At 33.3% G+C, this 21,859-nt stretch overlaps 2 protein-coding genes across 3 annotated transcripts; one reads left to right on the top strand and one right to left on the bottom strand.

Annotated features, from left to right (window-relative positions):
- The first annotated feature begins 8,891 nt into the window (after window positions 1-8,891).
- Window positions 8,892-13,036, top strand: LOC112025643 (uncharacterized). 2 transcript variants are annotated; one of them, XM_065781930.1, is made up of 7 exons: window positions 8,892-9,151; window positions 9,255-9,441; window positions 10,024-10,213; window positions 10,638-10,841; window positions 11,435-11,737; window positions 11,834-11,995; window positions 12,073-12,224. In XM_065781930.1, exons 1-7 carry the CDS (start codon window positions 8,951-8,953, stop codon window positions 12,110-12,112), a joined length of 1,287 nt encoding a protein of 428 aa, XP_065638002.1. In that variant the 5' UTR covers window positions 8,892-8,950; the 3' UTR covers window positions 12,113-12,224. The 2 variants fall into 2 exon arrangements, with proteins under 2 accessions (XP_065638002.1, XP_023914083.1); XM_024058315.2 differs by having other exon boundaries at window positions 8,897-9,151; window positions 11,834-13,036.
- Window positions 13,037-13,717: 681 nt separating this feature from the next.
- On the bottom strand, window positions 13,718-19,945 carry LOC112025637 (beta-galactosidase). Its single transcript, XM_024058306.2, is given in 21 exon segments — window positions 13,718-13,899; window positions 13,902-13,953; window positions 14,266-14,593; window positions 14,679-14,884; window positions 14,994-15,104; window positions 15,512-15,622; window positions 15,722-15,831; window positions 15,919-16,028; window positions 16,155-16,330; window positions 16,533-16,697; window positions 16,792-16,889; window positions 16,892-16,909; window positions 17,155-17,242; window positions 17,342-17,447; window positions 17,624-17,712; window positions 18,267-18,410; window positions 18,558-18,650; window positions 18,755-18,821; window positions 18,994-19,106; window positions 19,214-19,309; window positions 19,483-19,945. Coding segments are annotated over 21 exon segments (2,526 nt in total). The 5' UTR covers window positions 19,672-19,945; the 3' UTR covers window positions 13,718-13,843.
- Window positions 19,946-21,859: the final 1,914 nt, after the last annotated feature.

Here is a 21,859-nt window from a genome sequence, read left to right as displayed (position 1 = left end):
GAAAATGAACTCCTTAAAAATGACATCCCTAGACAAGAAAACAGTCTTAGAAGCTAAATCATACAATTTATAACCTTTGGTACCAAAAGGATAGGCAATGAAAATGCATGCTTTAGCTCTAGGATTAAATTTTGTTCTATGTCTAGTTAAGGTTGAAGCATAACACGTACAACCAAAAGATTTAAGATGATTATAGGTAGGAAGATGACCCAAGAGTTTCTCATAAGGAGTAAGATTTTTTGACAATGGACTAGGAAGCCTATTAATGAGATATATTGCTGTCAAAACACAATCTCCCCAAAATTTCAAAGGCAAATTAGCCTGAAAACTTAAGGATCTAGTAACATTTAAAAGATGCCTATGTTTTCTTTCAACCACAACATTTTGCTGTGAAGTTTCAACACATGACAGTTGATGAATGATACCCTTAGAAGCATAAAAAGAAGAAAGGGAAAATTCAAGTCCATTGTCTGAACTAAACACTTTGATAGGAAAATTAAACTGTGTTAAAATCATGTGAAAAAAGGATTGAATCAAGGTTGAAGCATCAGACTTATGCTTCAACAAATATACCCAAGTACACCTGTTGTAATCATCTACCAAGGTAAGAAAATACTTTGATCCATTCAGGGAATGAGTGGAATAGGGTCCCCAAAAGTCAGCATAATGCTAGAAGAATGAGTAAAAGGCAATCTGTGCTGTTTAGCTAAAGGACAAATGTGACAATCAAAAGACTTAGTATTATTGCAAGATTTGATGTCAGGTACAGTATTATTCAACAAAGTCAATCTTTGTGAAGATGGATGGCCTAATCTATAGTGTCATAGCCTAAAAGCACTATCAGAAGAATCAAGATGATAAGAATTAACACTTTTGCCATGAAAACAGGATGACAACATTGACAAAGCCTTAGAAACAAAATCTGGTAAAGTGACGTGTGGAGTGCACTGCAATGTGTAAAGGCCTCCTTGCTTTTTACCCAACCCAATCATCTTCCAATGCTGTAAGTCTTGGAGAAAACAATAATTGGAGAGAAATATATAGCAACAAGAAGAATTCCGGGTAAGCTTTCTAATAGAAATAAGGTTGAAAGAGAAACTAGGAATACAAAGAACATTCTCTAAGAGTAAAGAAACAGAAACTTGAACAGTGCCTATATGAGTCACCTTGACCATATCACCATTAGGTAATCTAACAGAAATCTGAACTGAAGAATTAATGGACTTAAAAAAATGAAGAGAATGAACCATGTGGTCAGTAGTTCCACTGTCAAGAATCCAATTAGTGGAGCCTATATGGGAAGTATTGATAGTGGAAGAAAAAATTGAATTTTCAAAGGATGGAGAAAACTAGATACTTGATAGCTTTTGACCTTGAGAACCAAATGGAGGTTGAGAACCAAAAGGAGGCTGAGTTATGATGCTAGCAACCTGATGAGTAGTGGCCAAACTTGCTTCTAGTGGGGCTTGAGTACCAAAATGACATTGTGAATTTAGCAAACCAACCAGTTGTTGATACTTAGCTCTAGTGAGGGAGATAGATTCATTAGAACTATCCTCAGTTGTAACCAGATTGCTTTGCAAAGGTTTGAGATTTGTTCTTGAACTTGTACCCAGGAGGGTAACCATGTAGTTTGTAACACTTATCTACTACATGTCCCATGGCACCATAGTGAGTGCATTGAGGTCTGCCTAACCTGGACTTATTGAAATTCTTGACATTAGACTTGGGTCCCAATGCTACCATTGCAACTGCTGTTTTAGTCAAAGCCTTCTTACCAGCACTAACCTTTCTTTGCTTCTCATCTTGAAGCGAAAGAGAGAAAACCTTACTCAAAGGAGGTATGGGATCCATAAGAAGAATTTGACCTCTAATTCCAGTGTAAGTCTCATTCAGTCCCATAAAAAATGACATGGTACAATTCTCCACATGGTGTCCACAAGTGCAGGTTCTATAGGTGGAAAATTCATCCCAAAAACCCTTAAACTTTGTGTAGTATGCATTGATACTTAAATCCTCTTGAGTCAAAGAACTAACATCCTTCCTTAATTCAAAGATCCTAGGACCATTGCCTTGACCAAACCTGTATTGTAGATCAATCCAGACCTTTCTTGCTGTCTTGAAATGCACTATGCTTGGTTGTAAATCCTTAGAAACAAAATTGAACAACCAAGCTAATATTGTGCTGTTACATTTACACCAAGCTGTGTACAGAGGATGGTCAATGGATTGTGGCTTAGAAATTGAACCATCAATGAACCCTAATTTAGTCTTAGCATCCAATGATATCAGAACTACTTTGCTCTAGGTATTGTAATTCTCCTCAATGAGATGCTGAACAACAAGGGAAACACCAGGGTTGTCTCCACTAGACAAGAAAAATGGACCAGATGCATTTTTCCAAGGTTGGACAGTACGAACAGAAGCACTAGAAGAACTTTTAGTCATACTTAACAAGAATTATCCAGCAGAAAAAAATTGATTAAGATTCAGAGTCCCAAACAGAAGCTAACAAAGCTAGAAACCAAGATTCTTGAGAAAACCAACTCAATTCAAGATCTTGATGAAGGGACAACAGTAATCACAAATTGGTAATTGAAAACCCTAACCAAGAAAGTTTCAATTTGCCAATGTACAAAAGGAAACACAAAATTGACCAAAAAAAAAAACTAATAATAGGAATTTCAATTTGCCAATGCAGAAGAAATCAAGATTTTTGAGTTGCTATCAAGCACAGAAAGAGCACCCTGATTTGGAGAAGAAAAACTCAGTTTGAGAATCAAGAACAATACGATCAACTTGATTTAACAGAAATCAAGAACCATACGATCTACTTGATTCAGAGAAAAGCACTAAGGAAATGAAAGAGATTGAACTAAAATTCAAAGAATACCAGAATTTGAAGATTCTCTTGAATTAGTTCAGCTTTGTTACCATGTTGAAACCAGACACAAGCTTGAAGCTCCTATAATGGTGGAATCACGAGAGAGAGAGAGAGAGAGAGAGAGAGAGAGAGAGAGAGAGAGAGAGAGAGAGAGAGAGAGAGAGAGAGAGAGAGAATTGTTGTGAATGATTTCATATATATAAATATTTGACTCTGCTTCTTTATATATCAGAAACAGAGTAACCACTTGACCAACAATCGAGTCAACCAAAACAAACATGACAAGTGGTAGATACCTAACTAACTAAGTAGGCTCTGTAAACTACACCCGTGCAGGCGTGCACTGCTATATACAAACTACAAAACAGAACAACTAAACTAATATTTACAAGATATTCTACACAGTGACAAATATCTACAAGACTCAAATATCTACAAGGTATTTAACACACCAAAATTAAATTACAAAAATAAACAAATCTACACTTGTCATTTAATCGCATTATCTATTTCATATTTAGCATTTGTTTAAAATCTGTTATTTTACTGAAATTGAAAACTTTTTTAGAATTTGCTTATTTTGCTGAAATTAAAAACTTTTTATTGAAAGTACTGTAGATAAAAGTAAAAGTTAGATGAAATAGTATAGTGGGACTTATGAATTGTACCAAAAAGTGCAGTGAGACCCATGAATAGTAACAAAAATAAACTAAATAGCAAAATAAATTGGCTTTTTAATTTTTGCCAAACACACATTTAATCTCATCATCTTTATCATTAATTTGAATTTTTTTTTTTTGGGTACAGAGTACGTACCATTAATTTCACAATTAACAATTGGACAAAACTAGCGGATCAAAAAAAAAAAAAAAGGAATTGGACAAAACAATGTTCACAAATAATAGCAATTTCTATACTATACAATCTTTGGTGACAAAAATTGTACAAATTATTGAATACTAGTAAGGTTTTTGTTAACAGGAGTCATTATACACATATTAAGGATCTAGCTTCAAACGAGTTCACTTGCACTGAGAAGTAATAAAAATAATCTTTTGACTTTTCACCAGTCCTTTAGGCTTTGTTTGGTACACCCATTCAAACATATATTTTCAGTTTTTAAACAATATTACATGTATTTTCATACACTTTTTTTACCTACATGTATTTCTACGCATGTTTTCAAATAATAAAACAAATGTTTTTAAGTACCAAATATCCCTTAAGAAGGCAAACAAGGTTCCTTTCTTCCAAATCCAGTGCGATATGTTACCATAGTACTTGCACTTTGCTCCCCCATTAGCGTGGTCCATATGTACCATGGGAAAAGTAGCTCCATAAATTTTGAAAGACTCCCGCAAAATTACAAAATATGGGCACTTGACATTATCTATTTCACATTAAATAATGCTAGCTATTTGTGTGTACTGCATTTCAAGCTTGTTTTGTTAGCTTGGAAAAGTAAATACAGATTTGACAACTGTGATTTGACAGGAGAAACGAAGATAATTTTTTTTTTTTTTGGTTCATTCAAAAACGAAGATAAATTATGTTCACAAATTATCATCAAGGATGAGGCTCTTGTATCCTCACTAGTTCTGTTTTTTCTTGTGAATAAAATTCTTGTTCATTAAAAAAAATAAAAAACGAAGATAAATTATGTTCACAAATTATGTGCAAATAAATATCTTCATACATCATTTCTCCGTCACTATGCTGTAATGTCCTTCATGACAAATTGTTTTGCGCATGTGGAAAAATTGTATATTAATTTGTAAACTACAATGCCAAAGACAACATTAAATTTCACAGCTTGTTTAGTTGATTAGTGTTGAAATTACCATTGATTTTGTTTTTATTATGTATATATCACAATTTATCACATTAGCAATTATGAAAAATGTAATAAAAAATTATTGTGTCATTAGACTTATAGATTTGTAAATAGCTTAGTTTTGGATTCCGGTAATTAAAAACTAATGTGGTTGCCATATCATCCGGTTTACACAAAGAACATGCATGTAATTCATCTATACGGATACAATTCTTCTAGTTGATCAGCATTGTTCTAAAAATCTCAAATAGAATTTAAAAGCATATATAATTTCTTGCCTATGTTTCATAACCCCATAGAACTATATACCTGTTTTTATTTCTTACACAAGCACCTTATATTGGACTCTCCCTGCCTGGCTGCCTTTGGTCATATCATTGATGATTCGCGCCGGCTAATCTCAAGCTTGAGAAATGCTTCTTTCACACATGTTAGGCGTAAGGGTAATATAGTTGCAGACAAGCTCGCCAAATTGGCAAAATTCTTGTATGAACCTCAAATATGGTTAGAAGACATCCACAGTGATGTAACCAATTTTGTATTACTTGACAAAAGTTTAATGTTTACGTAATAAAACTGCCTAACCGGTTTCTCAAAAAAAAAAAAAAAAAGTTTATATCATCCGGTTTACACAAAGAACATGCATGTAATTCATCTATACGGATACAATTCTTCTAGTTGATCAGCATTGTTCTAAAAATCTCAAATAGAATTTAAAAGCATATATAATTTCTTGCCTATGTTTCATAACCCCATAGAACTATATACCTGTTTTTATTTCTTACACAAGCACCTTATATTGGACTCTCCCTGCCTGGCTGCCTTTGGTCATATCATTGATGATTCGCGCCGGCTAATCTCAAGCTTGAGAAATGCTTCTTTCACACATGTTAGGCGTAAGGGTAATATAGTTGCAGACAAGCTCGCCAAATTGGCAAAATTCTTGTATGAACCTCAAATATGGTTAGAAGACATCCACAGTGATGTAACCAATTTTGTATTACTTGACAAAAGTTTAATGTTTACGTAATAAAACTGCCTAACCGGTTTCTCAAAAAAAAAAAAAAAAAGTTTTTATTTCTTACAAGAAAATTTTGTACATTCATATATAGTAGGGGTGGCAAATAGGCGGGTTAAATCATAAATGGGTTGGGTTATAAATGGGTTGAGTGTGTAATTACCCATTTATCCATTTATGACCCGTTTATATATAAATTAATTATCCATTATCAACCCAACCCATTTAATAAGTAATCTACCTATTTGATCCAATACTAGCCTTATCACATGCGCTTCATGCACGTGAGATGAAGTTTTTTTTTAGCAAAAAAAAAAAAAACTGTGTTTTTATTTTATATATATAATTTTTATTTTGAGAATCTAATTTATAAGTGGATAAAATAATTTGAAAATTAACAGAAGAGTGGTCCTATTTTTTAGGCAATGTTTTAGTGGGAGTTAGAGTTACATTTTTACCGGATTGTCCTTTAGTTTCGTCTCTACTTAAACATAGGATGTAAGATCATTTTTGAACTAACAAACAAGGAATCAAAATAGGGAAAACCCTTAAATAGTAGTATAGATGACCTAAATACCTCTAAAACTACTTAAATACCCTTTTGACCTCCAAAATTACCAAAATACCCTTAAATACTTAAAATGACGCAAATATCCCTACACTTCCAAAATTACAAATATACCCTTAGACATCCAAAATCTCTAAAATGAGTAAAATACTCATGAAACCTCTAAAATAAACAAAATACCCGTGATATCTCTAAAATTACCAAATATGCTCAAAAACCACTAAAATGACTAAAATATCTCCAAAATCTCTAAAATGAGCAAAATACCTATGAAACCTCTAAAATGACCAAAATACCCCCGATATCTCTAAAATCACAAAATATGCTTAAAAACCACTAAAATGACCAAAATACCTCCAAAATCTCTAAAATTAGCAAAATATCTCCCAAAACCTATAAAATTGCCAAAATACTCCCTAAACTTAAAAAATGACTAAAATACCCTGAAACCTAGAAAATGACTAAAATACCCCCCGAAACCTAAAAAATTACCAAAATACCCCCAAAACCTATAAAATGACCGAAATAGGCCCCGAAACATAAAAATTACCAAAATAAGCAGACTTTGAAGATATATTGCTTCACCATTTCAATATACAAATCTCACTAAGAGTTGAACTTTACTAGTTCATGCACCACTTCTGAATCAAGTCTTCCATGTAACAAGCTTAATTTTAAAAATTCACCCTTTCTTCTTCTTCTTCTTCTTATTATTATTATTATTTTTAGCCACCATTTAAAAAAAAAAAAAATCTTAGGAATGCAATTCCAAACCATCATAAGCTCATTAGGTGTTCTAAATGGTAAATATTTAGTATTTAGAACACCAAATACCAACAACACTACTCTACGAGACATTTCAAATGCTATATTAAAGTAGCAAAAGTAAGTTTTGGTTTGTGAGAATAATTTTTTTTTTGGCAATAGTTGACACTCTTAAGAAACAATATTATTTTGTATTTTTATGTCTTTGTTGGTAAATGATTGCATTTTAATGTATTAAGGAACAATGATTTTGTGTATTGATCTTGGTTTATAGTTTGTTAGTACTATATGGATACCTATTTGGATTTTTTTTTTCTTATACTTCGGCCTCCCTAGCTTGAAATCCTAGTTCTGCCCTTGAATTGTTATACCACCTAATAACTTGTTATATAATTTATATTTTGAAAATCCCATAATTGAATTACGTGTTCTATATGTTCTTAACATTCATGCCAATTAGATGTTATTTACGATTCAATTTATAACTCATCTTTTATGCATTATTTTAAACAACAAAAACTTGAATTTAAACAATTAATTGATGACATGTCTATTAATCTTTTATCACCTTGAAATTTTGAAAATATAGAGAATATATGAAGATAATGTAATTAAAATGTAGATTTGTCAAAATTCACATCCAATTAAAAAATATTGAGTAATGTAACATTACTTAAAGTTATACAAGATATAACTTGAAGTGAACTCATAATATTATCATGTTATATGTTTTTTTTTTCCAATTGTTATGTGTATCATTGTTATCATTATCTTTACTTCTCTAGTATTACTATTACTTCAAGTATTGATGTCATACTATCATTATCTCTAGTACTAGTATTACTTCTAGTGTTGATGTCTTACTATTATTGTTATACAGACACACAGCTTTTTCTTTTTTGATACGTACAAATACAGAACTTTAGTAACTATATATATATATATATATTATATTCCTTTCTTATCGGTAATCCCCTATTTAAAATAGAGAGGTCTTGATATCGATGGCCTTGAAATTTTATGAAATTTTCTTCTTCCAAAAGTGGATAGAGTTTCAATTCATTAGATACACGCTATTAATTTGACCAGATAACAAATCTAGAAGGCATGCTATTGGTGAGATATTAATCATATATATATATATACATCGCCCTTTTTTAGGCCATATGAATAATGCCCTTATCCAGAAAGAGAATAATATAAATAGAAGATTGGGTTGCTACGTAGCCAATTTACTTAAACTACACGTTTTCTTGTGCATATCATCAACTAATCAAAATTATTTTTTGTTTTTTTTTTTTTTTTTGAGAAACAAGATTATGAGATTTTTAGATAGAAAAATAGGACTATACAGATTATACTTAGTTTGTTCTAACAATATCCCAAGTATTAAATCAGCTCATATATATGGGAAAAAAATTATAGTAACACAAACTATTTCACAACTTGAACTTCTTTACTCAACTATAATGTAACAGAGTGTGAGCAGTGATGAAAAAAATGATAGATCCATAGTAATTAATAGACATTTACAGTCTACTACGTCAGAATTGTATTTGTGGAATAGTTTATGCTCTTAGAATTCCATCTTCTTACATTACTATCTTTAGAGTTTTTTTTTTTTTTTTTTGAAAATTTTAACTTATGACACCTATTCTTGATTTTATTATCAAACTAAGATACCAATGAATTTGTTGTATAGGTTGGGATTCAAGCCCATATATCTTATTCAACCCATAACCGAGCTGACTAGAGTATTTTTATTTATGGACTTATGATGTTAATGGGCTTCACTAGGGCCCATAGACTCTAAGCAACAGCTTTAAAGGATGCAAATTTTGGCGCGAACCCAGAATTCCTCGCCTCCGATTCTCTGCGCCAATGACCGCAGTACCCGAGCTCACCGATCTCTTCGAGAAGCTCGCTTCGCACCTCAAAACCCTAAATCAAGACCACGAAGAAGAAGAGGCTCTTAGCCTCTCAATTTCAAAGCTAAACCAATCCCTGAACCTCAGCAACGAAGATTCTAGGGTTAGGGTTTTGGACACGGTGCTGTCCCTAATGTGCTTCAAAGCACCACAGGTAAGCTGAAATCAGAGCTTGGTTAGGTTTTTTTTTGGTAGGTAGAAAATGTGGTAAAGTTAGCTTCTTTTATGTCTAATTGGTGTGATTTTTTGTTGTTTAGGTCTTCAATTCGGTGCTCCAGTATTTGGTCAACACTATTGTTACTGTCTTGTCATCTTCAATTGCTTGCCGGGTTTTCTGGTTTCAAAAAGACGAGGTTTTTCAGGTCGGTAGCTCGATTTCACATCGAGATTGTGCAGAATTGGTGGAAGCGTGTGCCGATGTTGTCGGAAAATTGGAGGGACATGGTAGGGTTGAATTCTTGTCTATGCCATTTTGAAATCTTTGTAGTTAATGATGTTTGTGTAAGTTAGTTAAATTTGTAAAAGGTTGAGCTTTTGAAAACCGGGTTTTGGTGTTGGATTGTAAATTGAGTTATTTATTTATTTATTTTTATTTTATTTTTTATATTTTCTTGATATGTAGGATGGGTCTTGGTTTTGAGAATTATATGTCTTAAGTCCTTTTAATTCATTGTTAAAAGTGTAATAGATTTTGTGATTGGAAAAGTTGTTAAATTTTGAAAACCCGTATTTTGCTATTGGATTCCAAATGAGTTCCTCATCTTTATGATTTTTTATAATGTAGGATAGGTCTTGGTTTGAGAATTTTATTTCTAAGCCCTTTTAGTTCATTGTGAAAAATGTGATAGATTTTGTGATATGATGTACATAGTTTTAGTAGTGATATGAGTAGAGACTACGAAATAGAACTTACCATTTGTGTAAATTTTACCAGGAATTGTATTTTTTTCTTTTGAATTGTGTTATTTATTGAACAATTTTGGTCATTTTCATTGAGTTTGTGAACACATTTTTCATGTACTGCAGGGATGCTTTCTCAAATGTTAGCATGTGCTGTTGTAAGAGTAGTGGTTTCTGCATCTTGTTATCAACATTTGTTGCCATCAACTCCTGTTCTTAATGCAAAATCAATTGATAGAAGAAGCACAGCAGTTTCACAGCTGCTTTGCCATTTGCCCAGAGAGTTCTCCCTTAAGAACGATGAAATACCTTTCAGGTTTGCTTTGAACAGAGTTTACTTAACAATCCCCCCAGAAAATGCTTCACTTACCTATCTAATTTTTCCACCTTATTCTGCTATCATTCCTCTTTTACTTTTTGGGTTATGTTGAGTTTTACCATTATTCTTTCAACTTAAGTAAAGTATTCTCGTCCATATTAAAGGGAAAAAAAAGGCCATATTATTTGCATGAAACCTTATGGTCCGTTTGGATTGAGGGAGAGAGAGGAAGAGTAGAGTAGAGTAGAGTTGGCCCAAAATTAGTCTATTTGCAGCCAACTCTACTCTACTCCCCTCCCTCCCCCCTCAATCCAAATGGGCGCTTATTGTTTCAATGGCAATTTTAAGATTGTAACACTGTTCTACATTATCAATATTTGTGAGTTTGTAAATTTGTCATTTATATGTTATCCCTTTTCAGGTTGTTGTCCTGGTATCTTGACCCTTTAAATCTAAAGCATGATGTTTTGAAGATTTTACAAGACACTATGGAGAGGCCTTTCATTTGTTTAAATGAAGAATTTCATGAGAGGATGGACTGGCGCTCTACAATTGTTTGCTTGGTACTTTCTCCCACTATGTTTATTGAGACCAGAGCTTTGTTACATAACTGGCTTCTAGTGACGTGAGTACATGTTTCTTGATCCCATGAATACTTTAGCTATTTGCATTGTTGGTTGTTCCCTCTATCATCCTTGAAGGGATCGAAGTTTTAGGTTAAGTTGTTTCTAAATGTGTTGTGCTTCTTGTGTGCATCTTACTTTCTCATAATCATTTCCATGACTGAGTCATAATGATGTCTTTGATGCGTAGATTACTTTTTCCGAGCTATAAATTATAATCACGCTTTCTGTTTGTGTCAATAACACCTTGTCCTGTGACTAGATTATTTGGAGTTTCACTGCTGTGTTCATTTATGTTTTCAAATAAATTTTTGTCAATTAACCTTTTATATAAACTTTAATAAATGTTGATAGTTTTGTAGATGTAGTATGTTAAATGAGGGCTCTATTTTGGGAACATAATCCTAGTGTTAATGAATGTGAACATTTTGAGATTACGTCGTTTGGATTTCAGAATTTATCATCTAACATAAATTATTACAGATAAATCTAATAATGACATTTAATACTTATTTTAATATTGTGTCATATAAGTATAAAAGACTCAAATTAGCCAGCTTATCTAATCCAGTTTTCTAATTTACTTGTACAACAGGGGTCTGGCCTCTGTACAAGGGTTTCTAACTAAATTGGTCTCAATAATACTAGATATAATCTCCAGACCAACATGGTGGGGCATATCAGTGGAATTGGGATTAAAGCTGCCTTTTTCTAATGCATATCTTCCCTACAACCATCACCACTTATTGAGGACCTTGGCTGGACCAATCTCATCTGAAACCTTTCTGCATTTAACTTCGTCTGTAAATGAACCAGTTTCTCGTGCTAGAAAACATTTTGATTCTACAACCAAGCCAGCTGCAATGAAGATGTCAACAATTGATCACAAATCTTCATGGTAAATTCCTACCCCATAGGTCCAAATGAAAGCAATAGGGCTCTTACAGCATCTTGATCCAAATTCCAAGACTCATCTTTAAATGTTGCATAGCAGGGCTCTGGCAATCAACTTCCCAGATTGGTTCTATTTTGCCTCTGTTTTGCTCTTCACTGAGGAAGCTCTTCCAGACAATTTTCATACGGAATTCACACTGGGGACAGCCAAAATTGGACAAAGACATGACATGGAACAACCTTGTTCTGCTGCTGGAGCAAGGTACATTGCATGGATTCTGAGCCCCATTAGTAAATCTCATCAGGATTTGCTTGTTGATTCTTTAACTAAAATATCAGAGTCCTGGAGGCCCAAACAATTTGGTTCAGTTTCACATGACAAAGAAGCAGCTGGTTTTGGTAAGAAACTGAAGAAACTCAAATCTCGTGACAACAAGGATTACACTCTCACAACAGAGCATTGTTGTCAAACCATTGGACTCTGGCTGAAAGAATTCCAAGACATATGCCTGTGGTATCAGGATAAAACTGTCAACACCTATTCGTCATGTGAGGAAAAAACATCCTATGGTCTTAACTTGCAGCAAAGTGTGTTGTTCAGAAGAATCCCATTAGGCGTCTTGATAGGGTGCCCTAATAATATAGATGAAGAGGGATGTCACACGCTGCTACATTTTGCTGCAACTGGTAGAATACTGCAGTCAATAGAAAGCAATAGCACTACATTGAATCATGTCAAGCGGAGTTCTGTAGGGTCAGAAGAATCAGTTAGATGGACTGAAAATTTTAATAAAAGGGAGGCTGTAGCAGGTGCCTGTCTTGTCTTCAGTTTAACAGATACTGTTGAGAGCATGTCTAACTTGATGTTTGAAACTGAAGAGAGTGGACTGCAATTTATTTTCCGGGCGAAGGTAAGGGTGTGCAAGTACTTGATTAATTGTATCAAGAGGCTAATTCATTTCAGAATTGATGAAGATGGAGTCCTGATGCTAATGGATCTCAGCAGTAGACTGGTGAAGTGGAGGAATCAAGGGCAAGAAGTATCACAGGTTAACAAAGATCTAGATGATGTAATTAATAGCTTGAATAATAAATTATCTTCACTTTTGTAAAGGAATAGGCCCCCTGTTCAGAAGTTGTTCCTAACCATTTTTGTCTCATTTAGGGAAATGATAAGGTGGTATAAAAATGTATTATTCTGTTTGTTCTATGAATACCCCTAAGGTGTAAGAAAATTGTTGTATATTCTGTTTCATAATGAGTATTTATAAAGATGGCTGACACCACTGCTTCCTTTCCGCAACTCAAGAAGATCCCACACTGCATTAGTATTACTCCAAATATTTACCAGAGTATCAGTCTTTTTTGGTTGGACTGACAAATAATCAACCTCTGGAATAGGAGTCCGCATTACATAATTCCAAAAAGAAATTTCCTTGCCAGAAAGCAGCCTAAAGCTTAAATTAATAGTTTGAAATTGCCACATGTTGCTCGATAGTGATTGCTTATTATTAAATTATTGCATGTATGTGATATAAAAGATTATCATCTAATTAGGTAGCAAAGTGTGGGTCAACTTTCAAGTATAACGAGGAAGAAGATATTGTTCTTTTAGTTCAATCATGAAAGGTAGAAATTAACAAATCAAAATGCAATTCAACAGCTGGGTTTTTTTTTTTTTCTTTTTTTTTAATTATATATTAATTGCCAATTTATTGTTACAAGAACCGAATTGCTTTCTCCTACAACGTTACAATGTTACGTACCATACAAGCAAGCAAGCAAGCAGGTTAAAGCGCTTGCCCTGCTACTTGTGTAGAGATTCTTGTGTTGTAATAAACCCTATGTATAGCGTATGAACCTATACTTGACATATCACAGCTTGCCTGTGCACATAAGGGCTAAAGCATCTTTGATGCATGTTTAGAATCATCTTCTCTATCTACATTTGGTTTGGCCAGGTGGCATGTGGCGTTGCTCCATGCATATGTCCTCGCCCAAAGTAAAACTAGTTGCTTTGATAATCTGGTTTGTATATATGTCTATGTACTGAAGATGAACAACTAGCTCATCATTTATTCTGTACTTAATGGAATGGAAGCTGCTATGTTTAGCCGCAGACGGCCTCAAGTGAAAACTTCTTCGTGTTTCCTGGACATGGATCCCCCCAAAGACTTCGGGAGCTACAGTTACTAAACAAGATTCCTTTCCAATACAATTCTGCAAGATACAATCCAGGTTAGTTATGAAAAAAGCATAATAAGAGAAGTTCACTAGCAATACAGATTCTGTAGTTGGACTTAAATTATCTAGAATCAATCAAAGGAATAATTCAACAAATAACAGGAAGACTTGAGGCCTAGCAATGAAACAGTGAGTACCCATGTTCTTTCAGTGACCACTGCTCTAAGATGAATCAAAACTATAAGCTTCCAAAGGGCTTGTCACAAATGATTGATTAAAAAGTACTGGAAATTTATACATATCTTAGAAATAAAAAGGAAATAATAATAATTAAAGTTGATCAGATACCCTTTGTGGAGCATTATAGGACTTGTGCGCATGACAGTTCCCTTCTTTAAAGCTTCCACATGTTCCCTGAGGCAGGCCATAACTAGCGAACTTTATTTGAGAGATTTTCTGCCCAGGTGGGCACCATAGATGGGCTTTTGGTCTATTAATTTGGCCAGAGGTTAGCATGCCCCAGTTCTTCAGTGTTGGCTGCCCTTCATAGATATCAGCACAGACACTTCCCGTTGTTCTTTTTACCAATGAAATCCCAGTTGGATCACCACCAAATTCTTCAAACACAACCAATAGATTCCCGCTTGGATTCAGCCATGAGCGTGGAACATGGTACCTGAAAAATAACAGCTTTATCACAGATATCTAAAGTGCATGAATATATGATAAAAAAAAAAAAATTTAAGTAGATCTTTCCTCACCATCTTTGGGAGGGCTCTCCACAATTAGCTCTGCATTTCTTATCATCATAAGTTCCAGCATAATTACAACTGCCACAATTACCATGTGCAATATATGCAGGCCAGTGGCGTCCGATGCTCTGACCATTTATCCATATTTGACCTTTTCCCATGCTATTCATATCCAAAGCCAATGGGTCATTGCCTCCTGGTGCACTAAAAGTACCCTGGAGAGATATCACAACATCAATTTAAGTTTGGCAAACTTGCTTTTCTCAAATCTCAAATCAGTTTATTGGAAGGAATGTGTTAACTGAGTATTGAAATTGTTCTAACCTTGTACCATGTCAAGGGTTGTTTTGTAGCCAATAATGATCCTTCTGCCCATTCAACAGAGGAACTCCCACTAACAGTATGAAGGCTTAAAGCTTCGCCTTTCAGACCAACCTGCTCAGGGAACATACAAAATAAGTCATTTAGCTTTTTGTGACTATCTACTGACTATAATAGGGACAAATTTCTCATTGAAAAAATGTAAAACCTTTTAACCATGCCTAGATATCCCAATTTGTAATTTAAGTTATAAATTGTTATTGTTACTCACGTAGAGCACAGTTTAAATTTTTACATTTATTTAACAAATCCTTAATTGATAAAAGACAAGATAATTTTCCTCTTAAGAATCCTGCCTTTTCAGAATGCTAGTTTGTTTTAATATTTACTTTTAATAAAATAAAAAATTCTTATCAAGATTTGATTAGGCTCTTTAAGTCTAATGGGGTCAATGATAGAGAGTGGAACATAAATCATATAGACAAAAACCTTGTAAGACCATTTCTGTTTTTGAGAAATACCTTGTAAGACCATTTCTGCTTCGACAAATCTCTTGTCCCCTCATTGAGACCCTTCAATGTGACTGGGCCTAAAACCCCAGCATTCCATGTCTCAAAATGCACGCCAACATTCTGATACATATCAACAAGACAAGGTAAAGATCATAAACGTCACATCTTTTTATTGTTAATATTGTTGTAAAGAACATGAATCCTTGTGAGAGAACTAACCGGAAGACCCACAGCAACACTTAATAAAGAAATCTTGTTAATGCCAACCCTCAGATTCACATTGTTACTAAAAGTTAATTTAGGATTTTCGAGTCCCCCATATGCAGATCCTGCATTAGGAAAAAGAAGCTGGTGAATTAATCAAATCAAAGTTCAACCAGCAGTACTGGGCCTAAATTTCCTTGAACCATAATTACCTGATAGTTGTCCATTGATGAAAACATGCAAAGCATGGCCAGCTGAAAATATAGCGAGAAGTGGAGATTGTCCATTCTTGATAAATCCTTCATCAGAATCTATCTTGACACTGAGCAACAGAAGATTTATAAATGTTCAGGGATAAAATATATGAGTTCTAACATGATTGCAAGAATTTTTTTTTCCTCCAATACCTCAAAGAAGGCAATGCAGTGATTGGTTATAAATTACTTACTCTGTCATGTACCACAAATAATCTGTAGCATCTCTTGTTACATTTACTTGTTCCCAGAGCCCATCCATCACAGTTGCATCATCGTCATCAGCAGAGGCAGTTTCTTCATTGTATGACTGCCACGAAAATGCACTATTTACAGGCGTCATCTTCCTCTGTGAGCTTTGGGCACCAATCTGTATAGAATTTCCATTTACAATCAGATATTAAAATTCATCATTGGGAATCTTCAAACAGAAATATAATATAAAGCAGAGCTCAACTTGGCATTCCAAAATAAAATTTACACTTCAAAATTTTGTTAAAAAATTCTGTAAAGGCTTTTAGATTAAATCTTTCCATTTACGTACATATACATTCTGTAAAGTGTTCTCTTACCCTTGCAGTGTTGAAAACTGCAGTTTTGCAGTCAGGAAGAATGCTGATGGACCAAGGTGGCAGGTCATATTGTGCATTTCCAAAGGACACCTTTGCAGATGATGATGTGTCATAATTTGCAAGAAAGGCAGCACAAGCACCAGACTTTGACTTGAATACATGAGCCTAAGATATGACACTGATGAGAAAAAATACTGGAAAAAAAAAAAAAAAAAGATAGTTAATACATAGTTTCTTTTGGCTAATTGAAAAACCTTACCTCTTGATTATTTCCTAGTTTTGTCACAGTGGGATCTGTTGAAACTAAAGCTGATTCACATAATTTGATGGCTTTATGCAGGTCTCTCAAATGTCCCATTTTGGTTCCCTTGGTAGTCCTGGTATAGAACAGAAACTTGTTGGGACTATTGTGACATATTGGTTTTCAAGTAAATAGAGCAAATATTAGTCAACTTCCTCCAATATGATATTAGGTGTTACAACAACAAAGCCTTGTTCCCAAATATTTGGTGTCGGCACATGTATTCTTTTTATATTAGGTGTTACACTTGAAAAAATATTAATGAGGCAGGCAAACAACTTTAGCACAACCTACTCTAGCAACCTTATCCTAAATGCATACCAAATTCATCAAGAGGAGCATCATAATCATAGCTGGTTGCAATGAAGGGACCACCAGCTGTCCGACCAAAATTAGTTCCTCCATGGTACTGCAAAAAAAGTTTAAATAAATAAGATTATATATACTCTGGGTGGTCATACAGAAGGTAAATTAGATTAAAGTGAAAACAGAATGAAAGATTGTGTACCATATAATAATTCATGAAAGAACCACCGTTCTGAATGAACCTTGCAACTGAAAATGCCAAGTCTTCTGCTGGTCTATAAGGAACTGCACCACCAAATTCTGTGTACCTGGGGATACAAAAGATATGAGAGGAAAATTATATCTGAAAACATTTTCTTAATGGATAAAAACACAACGTAATTGCAGTCTCAGATACTTACAGTAACAGGATAAGGTATAGAATAATAAAATTCATGTAAAGAAAAGCAATAAATTTTGGCCTACACAAGCAATATGTACTTACCAACCAGTCCAGTTTTCTGTCCACATTTTTGGTTTATAGTCCTTGTTTGGCTTGAAGTTTTCACAGTAGAAACCGTTGCACGTATCAATCTATCCCATCATAAATAAATATAGATTTGGGTGAGAGAGAGAGAGAGAGAGAGAGAGAGAGATGACAGGAAGCTTTGAAAACTGAAAATAATTGGTCAAGTAGTTGATAATAGAAAGTCCAATTATTTAAAAATTAACCCCCAAATACAGGCCTTTTAAACTGTATATTCCTTCCTCTATAATAAGTAAATGTTTTTAACTTAAACCCTCACGGGACAACAGGAAAAATTTTGATGAATTGAACAGGAGACATGCTCATGATTGAATTCATTACAAAACTCAAAACCCAAATCCTGGAGAAATGGAGGAAAAGACAAAACTGTAGAGATGTATAGATCATAGGACCCCAAATAGTTGTGCAGGAAAAGGAAGTTTGGCCAACAAATCTCTATCAGTTAAAGCCAAAACCTTTGTACATAACATACTGTTAGAAACCCCACCAATAAAGTTGTGACAGTAATAAATGAAAGTCACCTAGAACGCTATTTCGAAAATGACAAATATAAAGCAAGACAAAAGAAAACGTTGAAAATATGAGACAGAATAACACTTACAACAGGGTCAGGGGCATCCTCTTGCTTGCACATAACCCATGGGACGCCAGTGTCAAGAGCAACAGCCATTTGTGCTGCCCACTTAGTATAAGCTTTACCAGGGGCGCCAATTTCCCATTCCACTGGTCCAAATTCATTTTCAATCTGTCAACATTTAATTCAAAAATTAATTAAGATATTAACAAGATTGACCGGCCAGTGTTTGAGAAAACTAAAGTCCATATTTAAAAACACAATTTCAAAACCACTTCTAGAAGAGTGGCAAAGAATAATTCAGTCAAATTTTTCTACCTGAGACAGAATGATTGGGCCTCCTTGAGTTTCAAACAACTTTTCTGCTTTCATCATACTTACAATCTTCTCTGTGAATTTTTGCATTGCCCCCTTGATTTTAGTGAAAACAAGAATAAAACGATTAATAATTCAGAGAATATGTTAAAAAAGTTAAAAAGAATAAAATTTCACAGTGAGGAATTCAAAGTTCCAACCTTGAAAGGTTCATTGTCTGTTCTAAAAGCAATGCCTGGAACATATTTCAGCCAAACAGGAAATCCCCTGCATCAGAAACAGAGCAAAAACAGAACATATGAAATACAATAGGATTTCAATTTCTTGTTTTTTTTTTTTTTTTTTTTTTTTTTATTTTTTTTTTTTTTTTGGGTGGTAGAAATTTTCTTAGGATTGAAACTCTTAGTTAAAATTGCATAGATATTATCGACATTATTACCCAAAGTTCCATTCAGCACAAACATAGGGCCCAATTCTGAGATGGACATATAGGCCTGCTTCTTGTACCAGCTTGATGAACTTAACCAAATCATACCTATCCTCAAAATAATACTGAAAATTTCAAAACAAAGAAATGCCAGTGAGGACTATTTTCTCAACCTATAAAAGAGAACAATATTTACAATCAGAAACAAATTAAAATGCATTAGAATAAGTACTTTTCCAGGAGAAGGCTCATGTCCATTCCAAAACACATATGTCTGAATAACATCCAAGCCTCCATCTTTGGCCTTCTGTATAAGATCAGGCCACATCTGCAACCACAAAGAGAAACCCACAAAAAGTCAAAAACTTTGAGCTAAAGAATCTACAAATTACCAAAACCCCACATAAACCCATCGACAAGAAACACATGAAAAAACAGTACAAATATGAAACAACAAGAACCCGTGAACCACATTGGCATATTTGATGATAAAAGCAGTACCTCGGGAGTGCTTCTTGGATAGTGAATTGACCCAGAAATTAAAATCCTTCTCTTCCCACCTACTATGATAGCTCTGTGATCATAACTCACAGAGGCTGTAGCTGAACAAACCAAAGTGCTAAAAAATAGCACTAACATGATGAACATGTTTGGCCATAACATGTTGCACACTAGAATTCTGAAACTCATATTAACAAGCAATTTGGTCTCTCAAAGTAAAATGGCCTTTGGTTTGTGTTTGTAGCTACCTCACGCACAATAAACTGTTTTAAATCCTTACAGAGGGAGAGAGAGAGAGAGAGAGAGAGAGTTTGGTTTTTTGGGCTTTGCAACACTTTCTACTTTTATTCTTTTAAAGAATGAAAAGAAAGCTACTAATAAGTTGGCAGGTAATAATAGTAAGTGCATGGAAGAATGGATGGGTGAGATTTTTGGTGTTGTGTGTTGATGAAAGAATAAGAAGCTCCACAATTGCTTTTATAATAAATATTTGAGAATGTGAATATATGGGGCCCAGTTTTTTCTACCTTTTGGGGGCCTCACCTTATCTGACACGAAACTTAGCTCTTAGGTTCACCCTTTTAAGTATTCTTTTAAGCTTTTGCTTTGGGAAATGTAATAAGCGGTAAAAATAAAAATAAAAAAGTTATTACGTGTAGTTGATATACATTAATAAATTATTTTTAAAAAAATTTTATGAAAAAAATAATAATTAACTGTTTTAATAATTTTTTATTTTACATAAAAAATTTTCTAAAATAAAAGGTTAATACGGCACATATTAACCGGACAAGAAAATAAAATAATCAGATTAGCATTTAAGACAAATGTCTGAGAAAGTGAGAAGCGGCCAAATTGAGGTGCAATCTGTTCCAGTTTTTTATTTACAGAAAGATCCCCTCAATCCCAATAAATTTTCTTTAGTGGTGTCCTTGATATTTGACGTGAGAAATGATATTATTTCAATAAAAAAAAATTGTCACATTAAGTGTGGGTTTGAATAGTGAGTCAGTCGCAACATTTTCAGCATTTACGTTTTTGGTGAGGTTTAATTGATCTGTTCCCAACACAGTTAAAAACACAAAAAGTTACCTGCCAATTTATTTTTGGGTTTACGATACTATTTATATCTTTAAAAATTATTTTATTATAATATTTTTAGTAATAAATTTTTAATTTAGTAAATAAGCGATATTTAGACATACTTTAAAAAATTATTTTAAAAAAATATTTCTAACTTTTAACTTGTTAAAAAATTATTTTAAAAAAATATTTCTAACTATTAACTTGTCCTTTGTATGAGTATGCTTGTTAATTACAATTTTAAAGGTCTATTTGAAATCCGCTTATTTTGTTGAAATTGAAAACTTTTTACCGAAAAATATTATAAATAAATGTATAAGTTAGTTAAAATAATATAGTAGCATCCATAAATAGTACTAAAAGTGGAGTGAAACTCATGAATAGTAACAAAAGTAAGTTGAATAGTAAAATAAGTTAACTTTTTAATTTGAAGCCAAACGCGTACTAAGTATTTGTTTGCGAATAGTTTATTTAGTTACAATTGAATTTTTTTTGCTGATAGTACTGTAGATAAAGTTAAAAGTTAGCTGAAATAATACAATAACAATAAGACTCATAAATAATAGTAAAAATAAGTTGAATAGTAATAAAAATGAGCTAAGTGTTCATTTGGCAATAATTATTTTTGCCAACTTATTTTACTATTCAGCTTATTTTTACTACTATTTATGGGTTCCACTGCACTTTTTAGTGCTATTCATAGATCTCACTGTACTATTTTAGTTAACTTTTACCTTTATCTACAGTACTTTTAGCAAAAAGTTTTCAGTTTCAGTAAAATAAGCGAATCCAAAATGGACTCTAAGGATCTGTTTGGATACCGCTTAGTAACAAAATAATTTTTAAATGTGTGAATTAAAATTGTTTTTTTGAAAGAAAAAAGAAAAGAAAAAAAAAAGAGTAATTGCGAGTCCCATGAATAGTGCACAGAACCCACAAAAAAACGTTAGACACGCAAAATGTTCACAGCTTGCCGCTATCCAAATGTTCACTAAATAGTAAAAAAAAAAAACTGATTTTTTTAGCCAATGCTAATCGCAACCTAAATAGTTCACAATGTTATATATGCATGCATAATATTTTCATAACAAATTTTATAATTATTGAGTTATCAAGTTGTTATTTTTTTTTATTTAAACCCATTACTAACATTACTTTATCGCCTACTATTTACTATTTGTCACTTCAACGGTTGTGAAAAAGATTATGGCTGTATAATTATTGATATAGTTCATTTCAATCAAGAATAACAAGTGTAATATGATGATTAACCATTCAGTCTTTAGTGCCTTAG

Source organism: Quercus suber, unplaced genomic scaffold (assembly GCF_002906115.3).
Source record: "Quercus suber isolate HL8 unplaced genomic scaffold, Cork oak 2.0 scaffold_283, whole genome shotgun sequence".
Classification (NCBI taxonomy): Eukaryota; Viridiplantae; Streptophyta; class Magnoliopsida; order Fagales; family Fagaceae; genus Quercus; species Quercus suber.
This window is presented reverse-complemented; position numbering and strand designations above follow the sequence as displayed.

Coding starts and splice junctions, on each gene's coding strand:
- LOC112025643 (XM_024058315.2), top strand. CDS start 8,951: ATGACCGCAGTACCCGAGCTCACCGATCTCTTCGAGAAGCTCGCTTCG. Junction 9,152..9,254: donor TGTGCTTCAAAGCACCACAG/GTAAGCTGAAAT, acceptor TTTGTTGTTTAG/GTCTTCAATTCGGTGCTCCA. Junction 9,442..10,023: donor CGGAAAATTGGAGGGACATG/GTAGGGTTGAAT, acceptor CATGTACTGCAG/GGATGCTTTCTCAAATGTTA.